Below are 18677 nucleotides of genomic sequence, written 5' to 3' on the forward strand. Positions count from 1 at the left end.
GTTCAGAGAGTGGATGGGGAGAGGGAGCAGAGAGAGATTAATAACCAGAGTAAGGCTGAAGGCTCACACCCACCCTCTGTCCCCTCCCCCCAGGGCAGTGACGTGGCCCCAGAGGCCCTGCCAGTGGGTGAGTGGAAAATTGCTCCTCCAAGACACACACTACCCCTCTCACTCTACAGGCCGTCTCCTGGCCTCCCAGAGCACTGGCAAGTTTATTCCTTCCATCCCCACCTCATTTCCTGCCCCTCCCAGGTCCATTGGAGGCCAAAAAGCAGGCATGCCCAGGAGGTCTTCTCAGAGGCAGAGGTGCACAAAGGCTCCAGGAACTGCCCAATGAAAGAGGATGGGGGTGGGGGGAGAGCTTCAGTCCAAGAAGAAGGGAAAGAGGGGGGAACAAATATTTCAGAGCCCTATTTTGTACCCTTTTTGCAGCACGGCTGCTTTTTCATCCATTACTCACTTCCCCAGATTCATCCAAATATTCCTGAGATTGACATCAGGATTTCCAATTTTGGGATGGAGACATGAGGCTCAGAGAGGTTTTGTGGCTTCTCAAGTGTTGCACAGCAAGCCAGCAATAGTCAGTTATAGATTCACATCTGCCTAAGTCCAGGAAAAAATAAATGAGGTAAAAGTTGGTTTGAAAAGATGTGGAAAAGCTGGAATGTGGGCAAAGGCTGAACAGCAGCCCAACCTCAGGGCCAGGCAGGGGCAGGGAGCTCGGCCAGAGGCTGGTGGGAGGAGTCTGCATGGCTGGAGGAGGAGTTTTGCTTTTGCACTTTGGGAGAAAGAGCTGGTGGGGTAGAGAGCGTCCCTGGCTCCCCACAGGGCCATAAGTGGGGTGGGGGACACCCAGCTCGGTCACCGGGTTGCTGTTTCTGCCTCCAGGCCTTGGTCTCCCATGGGTCCTTGAGGGCTGGGGAGAGGCTTTGTGATCCGAGTGGAGAGGGCCTGAGAATCTTGAGCAAAGACCCTAGAGAGGGGCTGAGAAGCCCTTGGAGGAGGAAGACTGCTATCGTCTTGGCCCCAAGAAATAATTTTAACTGGAGATGAATTTTGGCCAGCAAAGAAGGCTAAGAGATAGAGGCTCCAGCACTGTGTTCTTGGGGGGAAGAGAGAGAGGTCACTGGGGTACAGGGCCAGGACTAGTACTGTGTGTTAATGGGGGTGGGGGTGGGAGGCCCAGGGACCAGCAGTGAGGGTGGTTTGGGGAGGGCAGAGGGAGGGGTGTGGCTTCAGGGCAGTGCTCTCTGGGCCTGGGCCTGGGCCCAGGCCGGGGTGGGGACATGGTGAGGTAAGGGCCCAGGAGAATTGGGGATGGGGGAGTCTTAGCATAGTCGTTACCCCAGACTGAGGAGTCCTCTGGCCTGGCTCCTAATGTAAGGGGTCACGCCACCCCCAGCCAGGCCTTCAGGATTGGAGGAACTGTGAGGGAGGGGCCTGGGGAACTGTGTGTGTGTGTGTGTGTGTGTGTGTGTGTGTGTCCGTCCAAATGCTTCAGGCGGCCCCAGGAGATGGGTGGGGCTGGGAACTGCCCTCCCTGAAATGTGGTCAATTAGAGCAATCCAGACAACAGCTGAGGGAGTAGTAGTAAAATTCAGACTCCCTGAAGTCAGCCTCTTCTTTCACAGGTGATGAGGCACAGAAAGGGAGGTGGCTGGTCAACACCACACAGGCTTAAAGGGAGGGTCTCCCTGCCCCAGGCTGGGCACTGGTCTTCCCGCCAGAGGGCTGGCAGCAACCCTCGTGATGACGCTCAGGGACAGGCGACTGACTACCTTTGGTCTTAACATCCGCCAAAAATCTAATTTTCCTTGTCTTAAAACAGCATAAAAATAATAGCTCCTTTCTCACAGAGATGGTGGGAGAAGTAAATGACCTAATAAAGAGCTTAGAACAGTGCTTGACACACAATAAGCACCCAATAAATGTTAGAAAACGATGATAATGATGATGATAAAAGATGCCACTGTTTTAAGGGGGACCAAAAAAGGACATGAGTCTGATTTTGCCCTGGCTGTGTTGAAGCCACGGAGCTGGGCAGCCTGTCCCGCAGGGAAGGCCGCTGGCGTGTGGGCCTGCCTGTGTCTCGGTGGCACGGGAGCAGCGGTGGCCCGGCGTCTGCAAACTCAGCCTGCACTTCCTAGTCTCTGCCAGGAGGTTCCCCTGTGACTTGTGCGTGTCCAGAGCCTCCATCCTGTCCTGCGTCACTGCTTGCTCAGCCCAGTCCGCCTGGCCGGCCCGAGCCCCAAGAGGGGTCAGCTGACACACCGCCTGCCACATCACATCGTCTGCCTCTTGCCTTGCCCCTTGGGTCTGCTGTGAGTTGCCAAAATGCGCACTATGCTTTTTCTGGGCTGGTGCACGCTTCTCTGGTACTTTCCATGCTGGTCCATTCAGTCCTGAGAGAGCAGCCCTGCTCTTATCTCCCTTTTGGAGAGGAGAAAACTGATGCGGAGACCTTAAGTGATTTGTGCAGGTCACAGAGATGGTGAACCAGGCAGGCTGGCTGCCAACTTCACACCCTTCACAGCCATACTCTACTGTTCCAAGGAGACCCCTTTTCTTCCTCCTAAGGCTTGGTGGCCTGACCAAGGCTGTGGGAATGAATGAATGACTTTGTTGCTTGCCAGCACTCTGGAGGACTGCCTTTTCAGACTACCCTTATCAGGTCATCATCACCTCCCCTCCCTCTTCCTCTTGCCTATGAGGAAAAGCTCACACTGCTCATTTTATTCTATGATTTCTGTCCAGTGGCCTGATTCTTTTTTCTGGTGCCTTTCCCAGGCTCAGACCTCTCCATGTGACTCCAAACATGGTTTCTTACACCTCTCTCTACAACCCCTCACTCTTCAGTATTTGTAAGGCAGTTCCTGTGACTCTTCTCATTGGCTGTGGAGCTGACATCTGTAAAGAACTGGCCAATCAGAAGCTTTCCTCTGTTCCACCCCCAGCACCACAGTTTGCTTACCTCTGAACATGAGTGAGGGTATGCATGGGGTGGAGGGTTCGATGGGGGACAAGGACTCTCTCTAGAGAGGCCAGGCATGAGAAAGGGTTCAAGGTGAGTTGAGACCCCAAAGGCCAACTCAGTGCTCTGACCTCTCTCTCAGTTTTGAATTGCTAGGTCCTCATTCTGGAGTGTAAGTACAAAGGATGCCACGTCCATACCTCCAGCAATCTCTTCTTCACCTCCGTTTACCTCTGCTCGGGCTGTGGGCCTTGGGAAGTGGGCATGGGCCTTGTTTACTCACTGGTGTTTGCCCCTGGGTCTGGCCTTGGTCCCACTTAGGCCAAGGCCAGATGGCGCAAGCTGGATGACGTAACAGCTCTTCCTTTTTCTTTGGCCAAAAGGCTGCTCCTGGCCCAGTTCTAGGAGGGCCCTGATGCTAAGGGTTTTGTCCACAAGGAGGTGCCGCATGAGTCCCCAGGGTCCCTGTGATGCTGTCTGTAGGACGGTGGAAGTGAGCAGAGACACAGATATCCACTGGTGCCAAGAATCTAGCTGCCCCAGGTGACCCTCAGGTGTTGGCTGATACTATCAGGGGCTCCTGGCTGGGCTTGGGTACCCAGGTATGGTGGGGACCTTCCCTGGGTATGTAGCAACCCTGAGCGAGAGCTAGAAATGCTCAGGGTGAGATGTTCTGCAAACCCTACCTGGCTTTGCAAACTGTGGCTGGAGCTTCCATATGCAGTGGGGCAGGAGGAGGCAGGAGGAACCCACCGGCCCGCCCCTGGCTTTTCTGTGGTGTGAGTGAACGACAGAGCACGGAATCAGCGTCCAAACTGCGACCAACGGCCTGCTGGCTGTAGTGGCAGTGCAAGTTCTTACAAGGCTTTAGTGGGTTTACCTGAGGGTCTCTGATGGCGTGGGTGGGGGGCACACTCCAGCCTTCAATCCGTTCCCTCCACCTGTCCTGGGAAAACTCACCTGGGGAGGAAGTGGTTTCTCTGTGTGTGCCTTTGTCTCCAGATATGTGTACGTCAATTAGAATTAGTTTTAGTTGTGTCAGAAAAACCCAAATAATAGTGTTTTAAATAAGATTGACATTTATTTTTCTCTCACATAAGTGACGTCTGGCAGTATTTAGTCCAGGTTTGTTATGGTGTCTCTGTAACCATTAGGAATCCGAGCTCTTCCTATTTTATTGTGCCACCCATAACAAATATGACCTCTACCTCATGGTGCAGTATGGCTGCTGGAGCTCCAGCCACCATAACAGCATTGGAGTCAGCTCAAAATAAAGGGAATGGGGAAGAAAAGCACACACTGCCCCGAACTGAAAAACACATCCATATGTCACACAGGATACTTCTTTATGTATCCTTTTGGGCAGAATTTAATCATATAGCTGCCCTTAGCCTCAAGAGAAGACAAAAAAATGTAGTCTTTAGTCTGGGTGGTCATGTGCAAGATTAAAATAAGGAGTCTTGTTACTGAGAAAGAAGGTGGAACAAATACTGGAGTGGAACTAGCTGTCCTTTCCGCAGCACGAGACCTGAGTAGAGGGTTCTGGACGCTGCGTGGTTTCCACAGGCCTCTCCGGATAGCAGCCTGGTCGTGGGGAGTGGGGCTCTGCCTCTTCATCGGGGCCCTGCCTGCAGCCTCGGGGCCTGAAGTCCCCCTTGCAGCTGTGGTGATAGCAGGAACACGACCTTCCTGGGGTCTCCATCAGGGAGAGGATCAGTTTGATGATCAAGGCCAGCCACGCCATCCCGAAGAGGATCCACAGGGACACTGTGTTCTTGTACCACAGTGGGTACCTCCGGGAGGGGTCCATCCCTAGGGGGGAGGCAAGGTCAGAGGATGAAGTCCTGGGAAAGTCAGGGCCGTGGTTCCAAAACAGAAACGGACAGACGTGGCGTGACACTATGAGCAGAATACAGGAAGTCCACGCTGGTCTGAGACTGCTGGCCTGGTGGTCAGGTCCGTAAGACTCCAAGAAGCCTCCCTGGATTGGCACCTTGGGTTTGGAAGCGACATTTCCTCTTTGTTTAAGGTACTCTGTGTTCTGAAGTGGGGTTCCAGGACCAGCAGCGTCAGCACCACCCCAGAGTTTGTTAGAAATGCACATGATTGGGCCTCACTCCAGACCCACTGCATCAGAAACCCTGGGTGTGGGGCCAGCAGGCTGTTCTGACGCCTGCTCTCCTTTTTGCCTCCCTCTGCGTGTGGTTTCCCTCATGTCTGAAGGGAGGCAGTGTGCTAGGAGCCTCGGGAAGAACAGAGCAGACGGCGCTGCTGCAGTTTGTACCTGCCTCAGTTCTCACTGTCTGCGTGCCCTTCATCTGTCTGACTGTCCCTCACAGTCAGGAAAGGAGAAAATAATTTCTTATCCTTGGTTTTTATGATTAAGCCCTAAATTCTTATCCCAGGGCTCCGATTTACTTCTCCAGCCTCAACTTACACACTTCTCCCTTTGCATGTTGGGCTCCAGTTACTCTGGTCTTTTCCCTTTGCTTCATTTAACATCTTTCCTACCCCAGGGCCTTTGCACTTGCTGTCCCCTAAGCTCAGGATGCTCTTCATTTCTAGTTCCTCTTGGCCTGCTATCTCCCTCTCATCCTTCAGATGTCAGTTCAGACGTCACTCCCCAGAGACTAGACTGGGACCCTCTGTTAAAAGCTCTCACAGTGCATGCGCTTTTGCTGGGTGAGTGGGCCTCAGCTTCCTCATCTGTAAGATGGAGGTAATGAGGGTGTCCTCCTTCTAAGACTGTTGTGACTATCCTAGGGTTCACCATCCGAAGTGCTCAGCTTGGTGCCTGTAATACAGCGTGGTGTGCTGTCTGTTGTAGGTGGGCGATTGTTGCACTCACCATTGGTCCCCACACTGGTGCCCCCAACACAGTCAGGACTGGCTGAGTAACAGCTGAGGGAGGGAATGAAGGGGGTGCTGTGAGGCTCAGATAATCATGCTGAGGAGCTGCTCCTAACTGAGTTCTCCCTGTCTGTTTCCCCGGGGCCGTCTGGCTGCCCTTGTTAGCCCAGGGTCGTTCAGAGGAAGATCTGTCCTCCTACTTCCTCGGCATCCTTTTCTCTCTTCGCTCCCTGTACCAGCCCTCTGTCGGCCACTCCCCCTCTCCCACTGGCCCCAAGACAACCTCGCTGTCCTGTCCTCCCATGGCCAGGCCCCTCGCCTGGCTCCCAGCTCAGGGAGGAGCCCGCAGCCCGGGACTGATCTCGCTGCCCGCAGGAGCCGGCATTGGATTAGGCTGATTGGGTTACGGGGCCACGATTCCGCTGGCAGTCCCAAATGCGATCAGCACTGCGTCAGCTCACTGCCCCGCCACCCGCTAGCTCAGCTTGCTCCTGGCAACGGAGGGGAGAAGGTGTTCCTCTCCACGTTCATTTTATTTTTTTAGCTGAAATCACAGGTGGCAGGAGACTTGGCAGCTGGCAAAGCGCTCAATTGAGTTGCAAATGCAATTGTGGGGGCGATGGGTCCAGGGAGGAGCGGGCGGCTGGGACCTGGGGACTGGTCCTGCCACTGCCTTTGGGCAAAGAGGAGCAGCTGTCTGTTGGGACACCACCCCTGGGCTGCTGACTCAGGGACGATGGACACCCACAGTCCAGTGGTGGACCTTGGCATTACCGCCCAAGAAAGGGGTTTGACCCTGTCCCTGGAGGACAGGGAAGGCTGAGAGACATGGAGACTGGGGTTTGTCCCCTCCCAGCTGTGGAGGACTCTGGAACACATGCATAGGAGGAGCCCCAACTTAGGGGTCTCTCCTAAACCTGCCCTAGGCTTGTCTGCTCTGTGACCTTAATGAACTTTCCCCCCTCTCAGGGCCTCATTATCTCCTTGTACATGAGACAGGCAAGGGCTCTTAGTGTGGTCACTCGCCACTGAAATGGCTGCAGGAGGAATCAGAGTGAGCAGCAAACCTCTGAAGAGGTAGCAGAGCGGGCAGCTCTGCCTGCTGCCCCTCTGGACTTTTAAAGGGCCCTTGTGGGTTTGGGCCAGGCTGCCTGCGTCATGGTGTTTGGTGGAAGGGGGCTCTGGGAGGTCTGTGCCCCATACCCCTGCCTGGCCACCCCCCAAGCGTGGCTCACAGGGTAGCAGAGGCCCCGTTCAGCCCTGCCCTCCCTCCACGGCAGCAGAGGCCTTTCCTCCCATGGTGCCCCAGGGTGCCCATGTCTGTAGAGGGCCACCCCTCCTCCCCTGCCCTGCCCCAGGGGCTGTGGGGCCTCACACACCCTCACAGAGATTCCCCTCAACTCCACCTAGGTTTTCCCTGTGAGCCCCGGTGGTCGTGGCACCGAGAGCTCCTAGCTGGGGTCCTGTTTCCACGTTTTTGCCCTCCCCCTGCACTGGGCTCTCTCAGAGAACCAGGCCTTCTGGGTTTAGGACGATCACTGGAGACAAATGCTGAGTTTTGTGCTCTGAACCCTGGGGTGGGGATGGGGGTGAAGGGTGCTGCAGGACCCACTGCAGGTCAGAAGAGTATTTCAGGAAGGCCCAAGTGCGTCGTGGGAGGAAGGAGGCTCAGAGTGGACAGGGAGGCAGGACCTGGTCACACAGAAATTCCCACAGGCCTTGTCATGGATTTTGTACTCCGTCCTAAGACTCTGGGGAAAACGGAAGATTCTCAGAGGAGCTGGGCAGGTGACTGGATAGCACTTGTCATTTTCAGAGGTTGTAAGAGCCAAGGGGGGACAAGAGAGAGCCCGTACCCACCCACGGTGCCATCCTCATTGTCCTCTGTGTCAATGTGACACAGCCAGCCAGAGGCAGCTGCCCCACCTGAACTAGGGAAATTGCAGGGGGAACAGGGGGGAGAGTTCAGACCCCAGAATCATTCTGTGAGCTGCGAGGGGCAGACGGAGCCCTTGGCGCTGCTGGCCTCAGCTCTCCTAAGACACGCCTCTCCACCCTGAGGGGAGCAGGGGAAACATGACCCAGTTGGAGGAAGACTTCCCCAGGATTTCCTTCCAGAGCGAGCCTCCCTCCCAGGAAGGAAGATGTCAGGAAGGGGTAGCATAAGGCACCTGACACCAGACCCTTCTTCCTGGAGAAGGAGAGGTTCAGAGAAGGGGACCTTGCACACAGGCTAGAAGGCACTGAGGATATCCTAGCCGTCGCCTGGCCCAGGCCCCTCAGATTACAGACAGGACCACTGAGTGAGGCCCGGAGAGAGCGTTTGTGAGTTGGTCTGGAGACAGTATGAGTTTTGGAATCAAAGAGGGGAGAGTTAATATCTCACTAGCTGTGCGATCTCCAGCAAATAGCTTGGCCTCTCTGAGCTTCAGCTTCCTCCTTAGTAAAATGGGGTGACACCTATGACTCTAGGTTTCCTGATGAGCTAGCTCTGTGTTACTTTGGTAAAACCACATACCCATATTCCAGGCTGGCTCTGTCTCCAAAGGAGTGAAGATGGGCAGGGCTGCCTCCCTAGTTTAAGGCCAGGGGTCCAAACAAAGGCACAGGGCTCCCTGAGCCCACTGTGGTGGTGGTGCCAGTGGCCACTGCTCATACAGTGGACCTTGAGGCGCTGAGGCTGAGCTGGTGGGTCCAGCCAGCCCTCCCTCCCACCTCCACAGAATGTCCTCTACTGCCACCTGCTGGGCATGTGCCTCAGCTTTATTATGCAAGGATTTCTAAGGCCCTAATTTTGCCCACTTTGGGTTAAATCACAGATTAAACCCCACCTTTGGCCCTCAGGGTCATGCAGCCCATTCGTCCTGGCACTCAGAGTGCAGTTGCCAATTGCTTTCCAGTAGGGCTGGAGGGTGGTTTCCTTAGTCTCCAGGGCTCTCCAGCCTGATCCTCGTGGGCCCAGCCCAGGGGCAGTGGGAAGCTTGGTATCTAATGGGGCAGGGTGAAGTGGGGAGGAGAGACCCTGGGACAAGGACAGACCGGGGAGGGGGTCAGGGACTCCCCTTATCTGGTGAGCTCCAAGAATGAAAGTTGACCTGTGGACATGTGAGGCCCTCCCAGTGTTTGTCAAGATGGCCAGGAGTTCGACTTACAGCCTGAAGCTCTGCTTCAAACTCCAGTTGTCATTTTTGCTGGGCAACCTTAGCCTGATCACATGACAAAGGTGGGCTGACCCTGTCTCCTGGTCTTTGGGCATCAGGCCCCCACTGGGCCTGGAATGAAGCAGGTGCCCCGAGGACGTGGCCAAGGGGCAGACGAGTGGAGGGCCAGGCCGCTGAGTCCCCAGCCACCCCTCCTGCTCGCCGCTGCTGAGGGCTCTCACCAATCACGTAGTCTCCGAAGCCCACGGTGCTGAGGGTGATGAAGGCGAAGTAGAAGCCCTCCACGTAGCTCCAGCCCTCCATGTGGGAGAAGAGCAGCGGGGGCAGCAGCAGGAAGAGCAGGAGGCCCGAGAGGAGGGCGCCGGAGCCTGCCAGCCAGCGGGCCTTCGCTGGGTCCTGGGGGTGCACACAGCGCTCAGCCCCACTGTGGCCTCCGTCAGTGCAGGGGCAGGGAGCGGGCAGCCTGGGGGTCCTGGGCTGCCCGGGGCCTCTCCACCTGGCTGTGTTCTCCGGGTTCCCAGCCAAGGCCTTGGTGCCCTGTGCCCTCCCTAACTACCAGATCCCACCACGTCTCCTCCAGTGATGCTCTTTTATTACTAAAAACCCCCTTCTGGGCAGTGACACCACCCCCCCACGCCCCACAATCCCACCAGGTCCACACCAGTAACTCTGATTCCTAGAAACAGACCTCCTGTCCCTGCATTGGCCCGCGGGCCCCGACTCCCACCACAGCTGTCTCTCCCCACCAGACACTCTCCCGGGGGCACAGTGGCTGCCCTCACCATCAGCGGCCATGACTCCCAGCAGTGCCCCCTCATTCCACAAGTGCCCCTTCCCTCCCGACCCTTGCCCCTCACCTGCCAGGTGCCACCCAGCCTGCGGGCACAGCGGTGCACCCCCTGCTCCATGAGGTGCCCCAGGTGATTGAGCACCACGAGGTTGAGCGGGATTCCCACCAGAGCAAAGAAGATGCAGAAGAGGCGGGCGGCCATCGTGTGGGGGCTCAGGTTGCCGTAGCCTGAGGGGAGATAAGGGCACTCCGGAGGATCTTTCTTCACTGGGGTCCCCATTCCTAACCCACTTCTGACGTGGCAGAAGTCTTCCTGTCCTGTGCAGGCACTGTGCAGGGGGCCAGTACGTCCCTTCCCTCCTCCCAGATGGGGTTGATGCCCCATGTTTTACCGATTGGAAAATGTGCTCTAGGAGGCTCAGCAGTGTGTGTGAGCTCCAACCCTCGAAGTGTGAGAGTCCTGTCTTTCCTCTCTTCACTTCCTGCCTCTCTGGTGGGCGGAGGAATGTGGGACAGGGGCACGGGAGACTTTGGAGCCCGCTGCCCCTGCCCCTCTGGGATTCAAGCTGCTGTGCCCAGGTGGCTCCCAGCACCAAAGGCAAGCTGCTCCTGCCCGATGGACTCCTCTAGCCAGTCGTCTTGCTGGGGGCCTCCCATCAAGGGAGGCCTTGGCCTTTCTCAGAGCCTCACTGCCGTCTGCGGCTCGTCGCCATCCAGGCCCCTGCCTCCCCTCTCTCCAGTCACAGGTATCAGACCTGCTTTGCAGCCGAGGCTCTCGCCATCTCTCCTGCTCCTACTCTGTGCTTCAAAGGCGCTCCCTCCACACACATCTCTTACACACCTGATTCGGTCTTGATAATCTGATTTCCAGAGGGTTCTAACACACCTGGGATCCTTCCCAAACCCCTCGGGAGTGAGGGTCAGAGGATGGACCATCAGGTAACCTGGGGGAGGTGGAGGTTGGGCTTCTGTCATGAAGATAAAGGAGTGGGGGGAGGAGTCTATCAGTCCGGACATTACTTCCTCTTCCATATCCCTCCACCCCTGTCTCCCCACTTCTTGGTCACCATTGTCTTGTCTTTCTAAAATGTGAAACTGATTATATCATCCCCCAAGTTATTATCCTTTATGGCCCATCATGTCTGCTATGGAAAATCCAAACTTTCACCCAGCCCATCACTGGTCCAGTTCTGGCTACACTCCTGCCCTGCTGAACCCCCAGATGCCCTCATGGCTCCATGCCTTTGAACATGACCCTCCCCCTACCAAAAGCATGCTTCCTTTCCCCCTTTGCCCACCTATAAATGGCCCAGCAGGTCAAGTCCTGGCCCCCTGGTGGAGGAGTGGCTCTGCCAACACCCTGCTTGACTTTGAGGGTAACCTACTCCTTGTATGAGAATGATTCGTTTCCATGCCTGCCACTCCTGAGGGCTGCGAGCCCCTTAAGAACGGGGGCTGGGCCTTAATCATCTTTATATTCTCAACAACCAGCACAGGACTGACACTCCATAGGAGCTCGCCATACATGTGTTGAATGAGTACAAAAATGGATGAACGAATGAAAAATGCAGGAATGAATGTACAAATATTAAATAGACAAATAGAACTCCTGAGGGGTTTGGGGAGGATCCCTTGCACCCTGCCCCACAGTGCTGCTTAAAGTCCCCACCCCTGACTCCACACTTAACTTGCACTGTGTTGAAACTGGTGGTTTACTCGTCTGCCTTACTAAGAGTTCTCAGAGGATATGGTCCCAAGAGAGGCCAAAGCATGTACTAGTGTAGAGGATGGGTCTGGGAGTGAGAGCTACTTCCGTTCTGGGGTTTGAATCCCAGCTCTGCCCCTTGCAGGCTGTGGGACCTGGGGCAAGGGGCTTGAACTTTCTGAGCTTCTGTTTCCTCATCTGTAAAATGGGGACCTCACAGTGTGGTACGGGAATGAGAAGAGGCTGTGGAGGCGTCCTGTAGATGAGAATGTGAGCCCTCGAGCATCTATTACACAGAAAGTGCTAAACAGTGGTTTGTTGTGGGAATGAATGGATGAATGACCGAACTCCACTGAATCAGCTCTGGTCTGAGGGCATCAGAGGCCTCGTCCAGAGCCCCCTCTGTTTTTCCTTCACGGGTCCCTCCTTGAAAGGAGGGAAGTCTCTTTGCCGTTGGCTTCAGGAAGAGGTAAATGTCTTGGTAAACCTGTCTGCCTGCCTTCTTACCACCTCCTCCTCCTCCAGCTGTGGGTCCCCAGGGGTCCAGTCCTCCATCCCCTGAGGTCTTCTCCTTCTAACCAGAGGAACAACAGCATGCAGATTCTGAATCTGGGAGGCCTCCACAGATGCCTTTGCCTTCCAAAGGCTGGCAAAGATGGGTTTTTCTCCTTCCCATCCTTCTCAGTCAGCCCTCAGGTGGGCAGAACGGGTGGACATCGATTCAGTCTGTTGAATGCTCAGTGGCCATGGGCTGCCCTGGGCCTCTCCACCTGGCTGTGTTCTCCGGGTTCCCACCTAATCCCCCTCTCATTTCAGTGTACCTCTCACCTGTCACCTCTTTTGCTTTGCTAGTCCAGTCCTAAAACACCTTGCCCCACAAGGTCCTCTGTGGTTGGGCTCCCCTGTACCTTCCCCAAATCAACACTCAGTTCCAACCCTCTCCAGCCATCTGGTCCTCCTTATTGCCCCCCAAACATGCCAGCCACGCTGTGCTTCAGGCCTTTGCTCCTGCTGGTGGAGGGTGCTTTCCCCACTTATCCGCTTGGTTTGTTCCCTTATTTTGTTTATGTTTCTGCTTCAATGTTACTATGTCAATGGCCAGCCATCCACAGCAGCCCCCACCTTCCATCACTGTCAAACTCCCTTCCCTGGCTTTATTTCTCTCTAAGCACCTCTTACAACCCAAATATTGTCTATGTATCTGTTAGTTTGTTCTGTGCTCCTACATGGTAGAATGTCATTCCACCAAGGGCAGGGACTTGCCAGTTTGCTCGCCATTGTATTCCTGGCACCCAGAACTATCTGGCCCATGCTAGGTACTCAGTCTTTTCATTAAATGAATGGGTGGATAGATGAGTGAGCAGATGAGCAAGCTGTGGGTGGACTTGCAGATGGCGAACACTTTTAGGGCTCAGGCCCGTCCTGCTGGCCCAGGAGTGTCGTATGCCTGTCAGACCCTATTTCATTCCAGGGCTTCCAAAGCACAGCCTTTACAAGGTGCTGGTCCTAAGGTATTGGAAACAGCAACACAGCCCCTTAGCTGGGTTTCAAGTCCTAACTCTGCTGCTTTCTGGCTATGTGATCTTGGGGAAGCGTGCCACTTCTCGGTGCCTCAGTTTCCTCATCTGTGGCACTAAAATAAAAAACCCTGCCCTTGGAGTTTAGAACCTATGGACAAAATGTGGGGTGTGGCAAAGTCCCCCTTTATCTGCCCTCCTTCCCCTCAGACAGCAGAACAAGGCAGAGAGGAAGAGACAGGGAAATAGACCTATAGAGTTGGGAAGAGACATCCTGTGGAATTCTGAATTCAGGGGGCCAAAGTCATAGGCCTGCGGCAGATGGTGTAGTCAGTGTGGGGTTCAGAGACCTAAGACCCCTACATATGTGATCGTGCATCAACATCCTGTCACCCCAGAACTCAATACATGCTGTCAGAATAGGTATTTTTGTAATTCATTAGTGTGTCAGCCTTTGTTGAGTCCCATTGAATGCTGGGCCTTGTACTAGATCCTGCGGGTAGAGAGATGCATAAATATCATCCTGGCCGGTCCTTCCAGGGCACAGGGTCCATGGAGCGTGAGGGGCCTTCCAGGAATGCTTGCCTCAAGTTGGAGCACTGTCCAAGCTCCTGTGCAGCCCTGAGACCTGCTTCCAAGAAGCTGATTTCAAACTAGATCAAAAGTTTGGCTGACTTAAAACTAGATGAAGAGTCCCCTGGGTGCTCCTGCCTGGCTGCTCTCTGGAAGGACAGTGCCTGGGGTGCTGCTTTCCTGGGGAGAGGACCCTGGCTGGGCAGAGCTGGTGGAGGTAACCTCAGACACAGGCGGTGTCAGCCTGCCACCTGGCGGTAGTTCTTGTGTCATGCAGGGCCAGGGCAGGGGGATGCAGCCATTTGACTTATTTCCTGGGTCTAGAGCTGGGGTATCTAAGGCTGCTCTTCACATTCCCCTCACAAAAGCCCTCAGGTGCCCTCCCAAGACAAGTTCCACCCCTGCTCTCCTGAGGGAAGTGCTAGAGAAATGGGGGTGGCAGGGTGGGGAGACCTGGCCCAGGTGTCCTGGGTGTGAGGGAGGAAAGGGGCTTGGAGAGGATGGTGATGGGGTGAGATGGTGCCTTGGTGAGCTGAAGAGTGGTCTCCAGGAATGGCCACTTCTCCCCAAAGGCTAAGAACAGGTCAGGTTGAAAGGCTGTTTTTGGATTTCTCTCCCCTCTTCCTCGCCTCCCCATCCTCACCCATGTCCCACCCCCAATGACTCCTGGGCTCAGTGTTGGGTGAGTTTGGCCAAGGAGACCAGGGCACATACAGCACCCAGAGCAACTTTACTCCTGCACGGGGAGACCCTCTACTTCCCGAGAGGTTTATGGGAGGCAGAATCCCAGGGAGCTGTCCATGCTTCTTAACTGGACCTTGCACAGAAACTCCAGAGGACCCTGGTGAAATGCAGAACCTGATACAGTAGATCTGCTGTGAGCCTGAGATTCTGCTCCCAGGTGGTGCCTGCACTGCAGGGACCACCTACCCTCAGAGTCCTGAGGCCCTGGTAACCTCATAACCTCCCGCCGCAAAAGGCACTGGTCCCCTGTCCCTGAGGGGGAGGCCACCCTCCCCAGCCCCACCCACCTGACCCTACCCTGCTCTTACCAATGGTGGTGATGGTGGACACGGAAAAGAAGAAAGAGCCCATGAGCTCCCAGCGTCCCATGCTGGTGGTGTTGCCTAGGACAATGTCCCCACTTTGGTATGCTTGGACGATGCCCTGGGGGAAGAGGCTGCAGTGACCACCGGGCTCTGCGGTGTGACTGGGCTCCTGCACCCAAACCCACATGCATGTGCACACGCGCACACAGACACACACAAACTTATGGCTGATCCTCACAACCACTGAGGCCAGACTGGCCTGGGCCAGGAGGCACTTCCCCTCCAACCTGGGACCCCCCTGGGGCAGGAAACATGGAGGCAGCTCCCTCTCTTCTCTTTCCCCCAAAGCCCAGGTCAGCCAGGACATCTCACTGGCTAGAAGAACACCATTTTCTTCTCTGCTCACTCCTGTTCTTGCAACAAGCACTGGCCAGGCATGACATGTGGTGTTTTAGGGGACACAAAGATGCAAGAGACATGACCTCAGCCCTCAGTGGGACAGAGACAAACTTAACTCTAATGTGGTGCAGTCAGTGCAACTCTAAAGCAGTGCAACTGCGTGATAAGAGGTGAGACACTCAGCCTCCCTGTGCCTCAGTTTTCCTATCTGCAAGATGGGAACACTAACAGCACCTACATCATAGAGCTGTGAGGGCTAAAATGAGGTACTAGATATAAAGACTTAGAACAATGTCTGGACAGGGTAAATGTTACTGGTGGTTGTCATTATTATTACAAATATAATGCTGGAGGAATACAGAGAAGAAAGGTGTTCATTCTGAAGGGGGTAGGGAAAGAGGCTCCATGGAGGGGATGAGGTCTTAGCTGGGCCTTCCTTGAGGGTCAGATAGGATTCTCCCAGTGGAAGGACATTTAGGTAGATGGTGGGCAAGACTGCACCTTGGATCTCAAATAGGGAGACTGAAAGGTCTTTGGGAGCCAGGCCGTGCTTGGCTCTGCCACGCCAGGGGTAGGGTGACAGGCCTTTTCCGAGGCCACTGAGCAAAGGAGAGGCAAGCTCAGGGTGTGTGCTCTATGGCAGCTGGCAGTGTAGAAGATGTTGGCAGACTGGAAGGGGAAAGACACCTGCAGGGGTGAGTGATGGAGAGGGCCTGGCCTGCATCCTGGCACAGAATGGCCCAGGAAGGACAGAGAAGAGATATTCAGAAGCCCAGCCCTCTGGCCCTATTTGGTGTGGGTAGTGAGGGAAGAATGTGTGGATGTCAGGCCGGTGGAGGAGGAGGGCTGCCTGGTCTTGACCTTGGGGGAACTATATGTCTGCTAGGAGTTTGCATGCACATGTCTGGACTCAGGGAGGGAGACCTGGGTTGGAGACACCATATCCTTGTTCCTGGGGATGAAACCAGAGGACGGTGTGAATGGCATGAAGCAGAAGGGGGTTGGAGGGGGAAGTGTACAGAGAGGAGAGCCTTGCTGGAAACGCCCACATCCACAGGTGCACACTGAGGCAGCACTCATGGTGGTTCACAGCCCCAGCTTCTTGGCCGTGTAGCTATATATTTGTATTCAACCTCTGTGAGCCTCTGTTTCTTCACCTCTAAAACTGGGGTGGTAACAATGGTACATATCAGTTAGGTAGGTGAGGATGAAGCAAGTTAATATGCTAGAGACAGTGTTTGACACACAGTAAATGCTACACAGAAGCATTTAGTATTGTTATCATCCCATCATTGTCATTTTCCCTGGGCCCAGGGAAGTTGATCTCCTTTGCAAGGGGAGTGGCACAGAGCCTCCAGGACCACCAGGCAGAGGACTGCAGAAGTTCAGAGGTGGGTAATGGAGGTGCTACATTAGGTCTTTAGTGGAGGTGGTCCTTGCCCTCCCCAGCTCCAAGCCCTGCTGAGCCTCAGTCCAAGGGCTCAGGACTCCACCCCAGCCCAGGTGCCCAGGTTGCAGGCCCTGCCCTCTGGGAGGGGATTTCTGGCTAGAGGGCAGCTGTCTGGGCTCCGGGACAAAGCCAGGGTCTGGGATGCCAATGCATCCTCCAAATGGAAGCAGCTCCCAGTCCAGCATCCCCTATGCTCAGTTGGAGGACACCTTCAGCCATCCTCCACGCCCAGCCCCAAGAGCCTTCCCTGGCTCTCCTTCCTCCGAACTCCCGGCTGGGTCCCCATCCCCTCAACAGTCTTCGTCCTCAGGAACCCCTGCATCCTCCGGCCCACCTCTCCCTTCTGCCCTTCCAAGTCTTCACGTCCGGCCCAGTGTCCCAAAACGTGGGGTCAGCTAAAGAGCGCCCCTGCATCTTCCCCTCCTTCTCTCTGACTCCGGTCTGCACACTTGGAGCCCCAGGACCCTGGAACGCGCGCCTGGGCCCCATTCCACTACCATCCGAACAGGCGTGCTCTGAGTCTCCTTCCCCCAAGACGCAGAGGGTCATGCCCCTGTTTTTGCTCATTCTTGGGCACCGCGCAGCCCCTGCTGTCGCCCTCGCTCCTAATTTGCATATTTGCATCCGGAGTCTGCCGAAGGGGCCAGGTGCGCCCCTTCGTTCTTCGCCTGCGGTCCTGACCCCGACACAGCGCCCCCGGGTCCCAGTTAGACTCCCTCCCTTCCACCTTCCAAGCCAGCCAAGAGGGCCCTGCCCCTGTTCTGATTCGACCGTCTCGGCTCTGGAAGCTCGTGACCCGGGTAAGAGCGCCCCCAGTCGTCCTCATTCCCAAATTCGGAGTTTGCACCAAGAAACTCTCCACTGGGCGGGTCCTGCCCTCTCGTCCCTACAGGGTTCGCAGAGCCGCCTAATGCGGCCCGTTCTTCTCGCTGGAACTTTCCCTGGCTGCCCAGCCCAACCCTCTCCCCCCGACCGCGACACACGCGGCCTTCGCCGTCCCTGTGTCTAGCCCCTCCACCTTTCTTTTGGAGAAGAGCTCCCGGCGTTTTCCTGTCCTGAGCCAGGGCGTGCCCTGTTGCCCTCTGCCCGCCACCCCGTGCTCCCTTGTCCCGGATTTCCCCCGCCGCGCCGGGGCCGCGTCCCTGACCCGGATCAGCGAGTCCAGCGCCGAGCTGTCGAGACACGTGTAGTTCCGCAGCAGCTCCCACTTTTCGCGCTGGAATTTCGCGCTGGAATCCTTCGCCGCGGGGCCCTCCAGCATCCAGAACACGCCAGTGCCCAGTGCCAGGTACGCCAAATAGGTGAGTAGCAAGAGCACGATGCCCGGCACCACGCAGCCCTTGGCCTTGCCCTCAGGTGCTGCCCGGGCTCTCTGCTTGCACATAGTAGGACAGACAAGGAGGCTGGAACCAGGAGTCATGGACGGAGGTGGAAATGGGAGTTCTGCAGTCTCTTCTCTGGCTAATGGCTGCCTGTGCCCAGTTTTCTCAGCAAAAGAGGCGCGTGCTGGACAGCCCTGCCCCACCCTGCACCGGGATCCAATCCCAGGGGCAAAAAGAGGCCCTGAGCTGTGGCATCTGGCCCCGCCTCAAATGTGTGCGGAGTGCTCCCTCCCAAGGCCCCCCCCTGGGGGGAGGGGAGGGCTTCTGGGTGACTGCCGGTGCTAAGAAGGAAGTGGTCCAGAGACCTCAGCTGCCCTGGAGCAAACAGTGGGAGGGACTCCTGGAGACCACACTCAGAGGGAAGAGAAAGTAGAAGCCAAGTTTATTGTCTTAGGGCCCCTGCCTGAGCCCTTGGACCCTGGGACTATCTCCAGGATTTGCTGCCTTTCAAGTCCTCCCTGGATCTCTCACACCATCATCCTTTCCTTTCTGTACCCAAAGATGAGGACCCCAGCTGATCACCACTTGTCCATGAACTTGGAAGGCAGAGGAGCCTTAACCAGTGGGATTGTCCATTCCCTAGTTCTGAAGAGACCCCGAACTCCTTCCTCTACCCAGAATGGAGGAAAGGTCCTGGGCAGGTTGTCCCCAGGGATCCTCAGCTTCAAATCAGAAAGTCCTGGGATGTGACCCAGGTCTCTCTTGCTGCTGTAGCTCCTTCCCTGGGCGTCCCACTTGGAGCCCCCTCTGCTTCACAGCCCTTGCCTCAGGCCCGTCCAGAGGTCCCTGGCCACTTGTGGGCCTGCTGTGCTGGCAACGGCCTGGGAAAG

The 18677-nt window shown here is 55.8% G+C and overlaps 1 protein-coding gene across 1 annotated transcript; it reads right to left on the reverse strand.

The window, feature by feature from the left end:
• Positions 1-4032: 4032 nt before the first annotated feature.
• KCNK17 (potassium two pore domain channel subfamily K member 17) lies at positions 4033-18057 on the reverse strand. Its single transcript, XM_028510377.2, has 5 exons — positions 17613-18057; positions 14620-14734; positions 9840-10000; positions 9204-9378; positions 4033-4783 (listed from the first exon to the last, which is right to left on the reverse strand). The coding sequence occupies exons 1-5, from the start codon at positions 17883-17885 to the stop codon at positions 4473-4475; spliced, it is 1035 nt and encodes a 344-aa protein (XP_028366178.1). The 5' UTR covers positions 17886-18057; the 3' UTR covers positions 4033-4472.
• Between the last annotated feature and the right edge of the window lie 620 nt (positions 18058-18677).

The sequence above is a fragment of the Phyllostomus discolor genome, chromosome 4, assembly GCF_004126475.2.
Source record: "Phyllostomus discolor isolate MPI-MPIP mPhyDis1 chromosome 4, mPhyDis1.pri.v3, whole genome shotgun sequence".
In the NCBI taxonomy this organism is placed as follows: Eukaryota; Metazoa; Chordata; class Mammalia; order Chiroptera; family Phyllostomidae; genus Phyllostomus; species Phyllostomus discolor.

Coding starts and splice junctions, on each gene's coding strand:
- KCNK17 (XM_028510377.2), bottom strand. CDS start 17,885: ATGACTCCTGGTTCCAGCCTCCTTGTCTGTCCTACTATGTGCAAGCAG. Junction 10,001..14,619: donor GTCCACCATCACCACCATTG/GTAAGAGCAGGG, acceptor ATCTCCCCTCAG/GCTACGGCAACCTGAGCCCC. Junction 9,379..9,839: donor GGCTGGGTGGCACCTGGCAG/GTGAGGGGCAAG, acceptor GTGCACCCCCAG/GACCCAGCGAAGGCCCGCTG.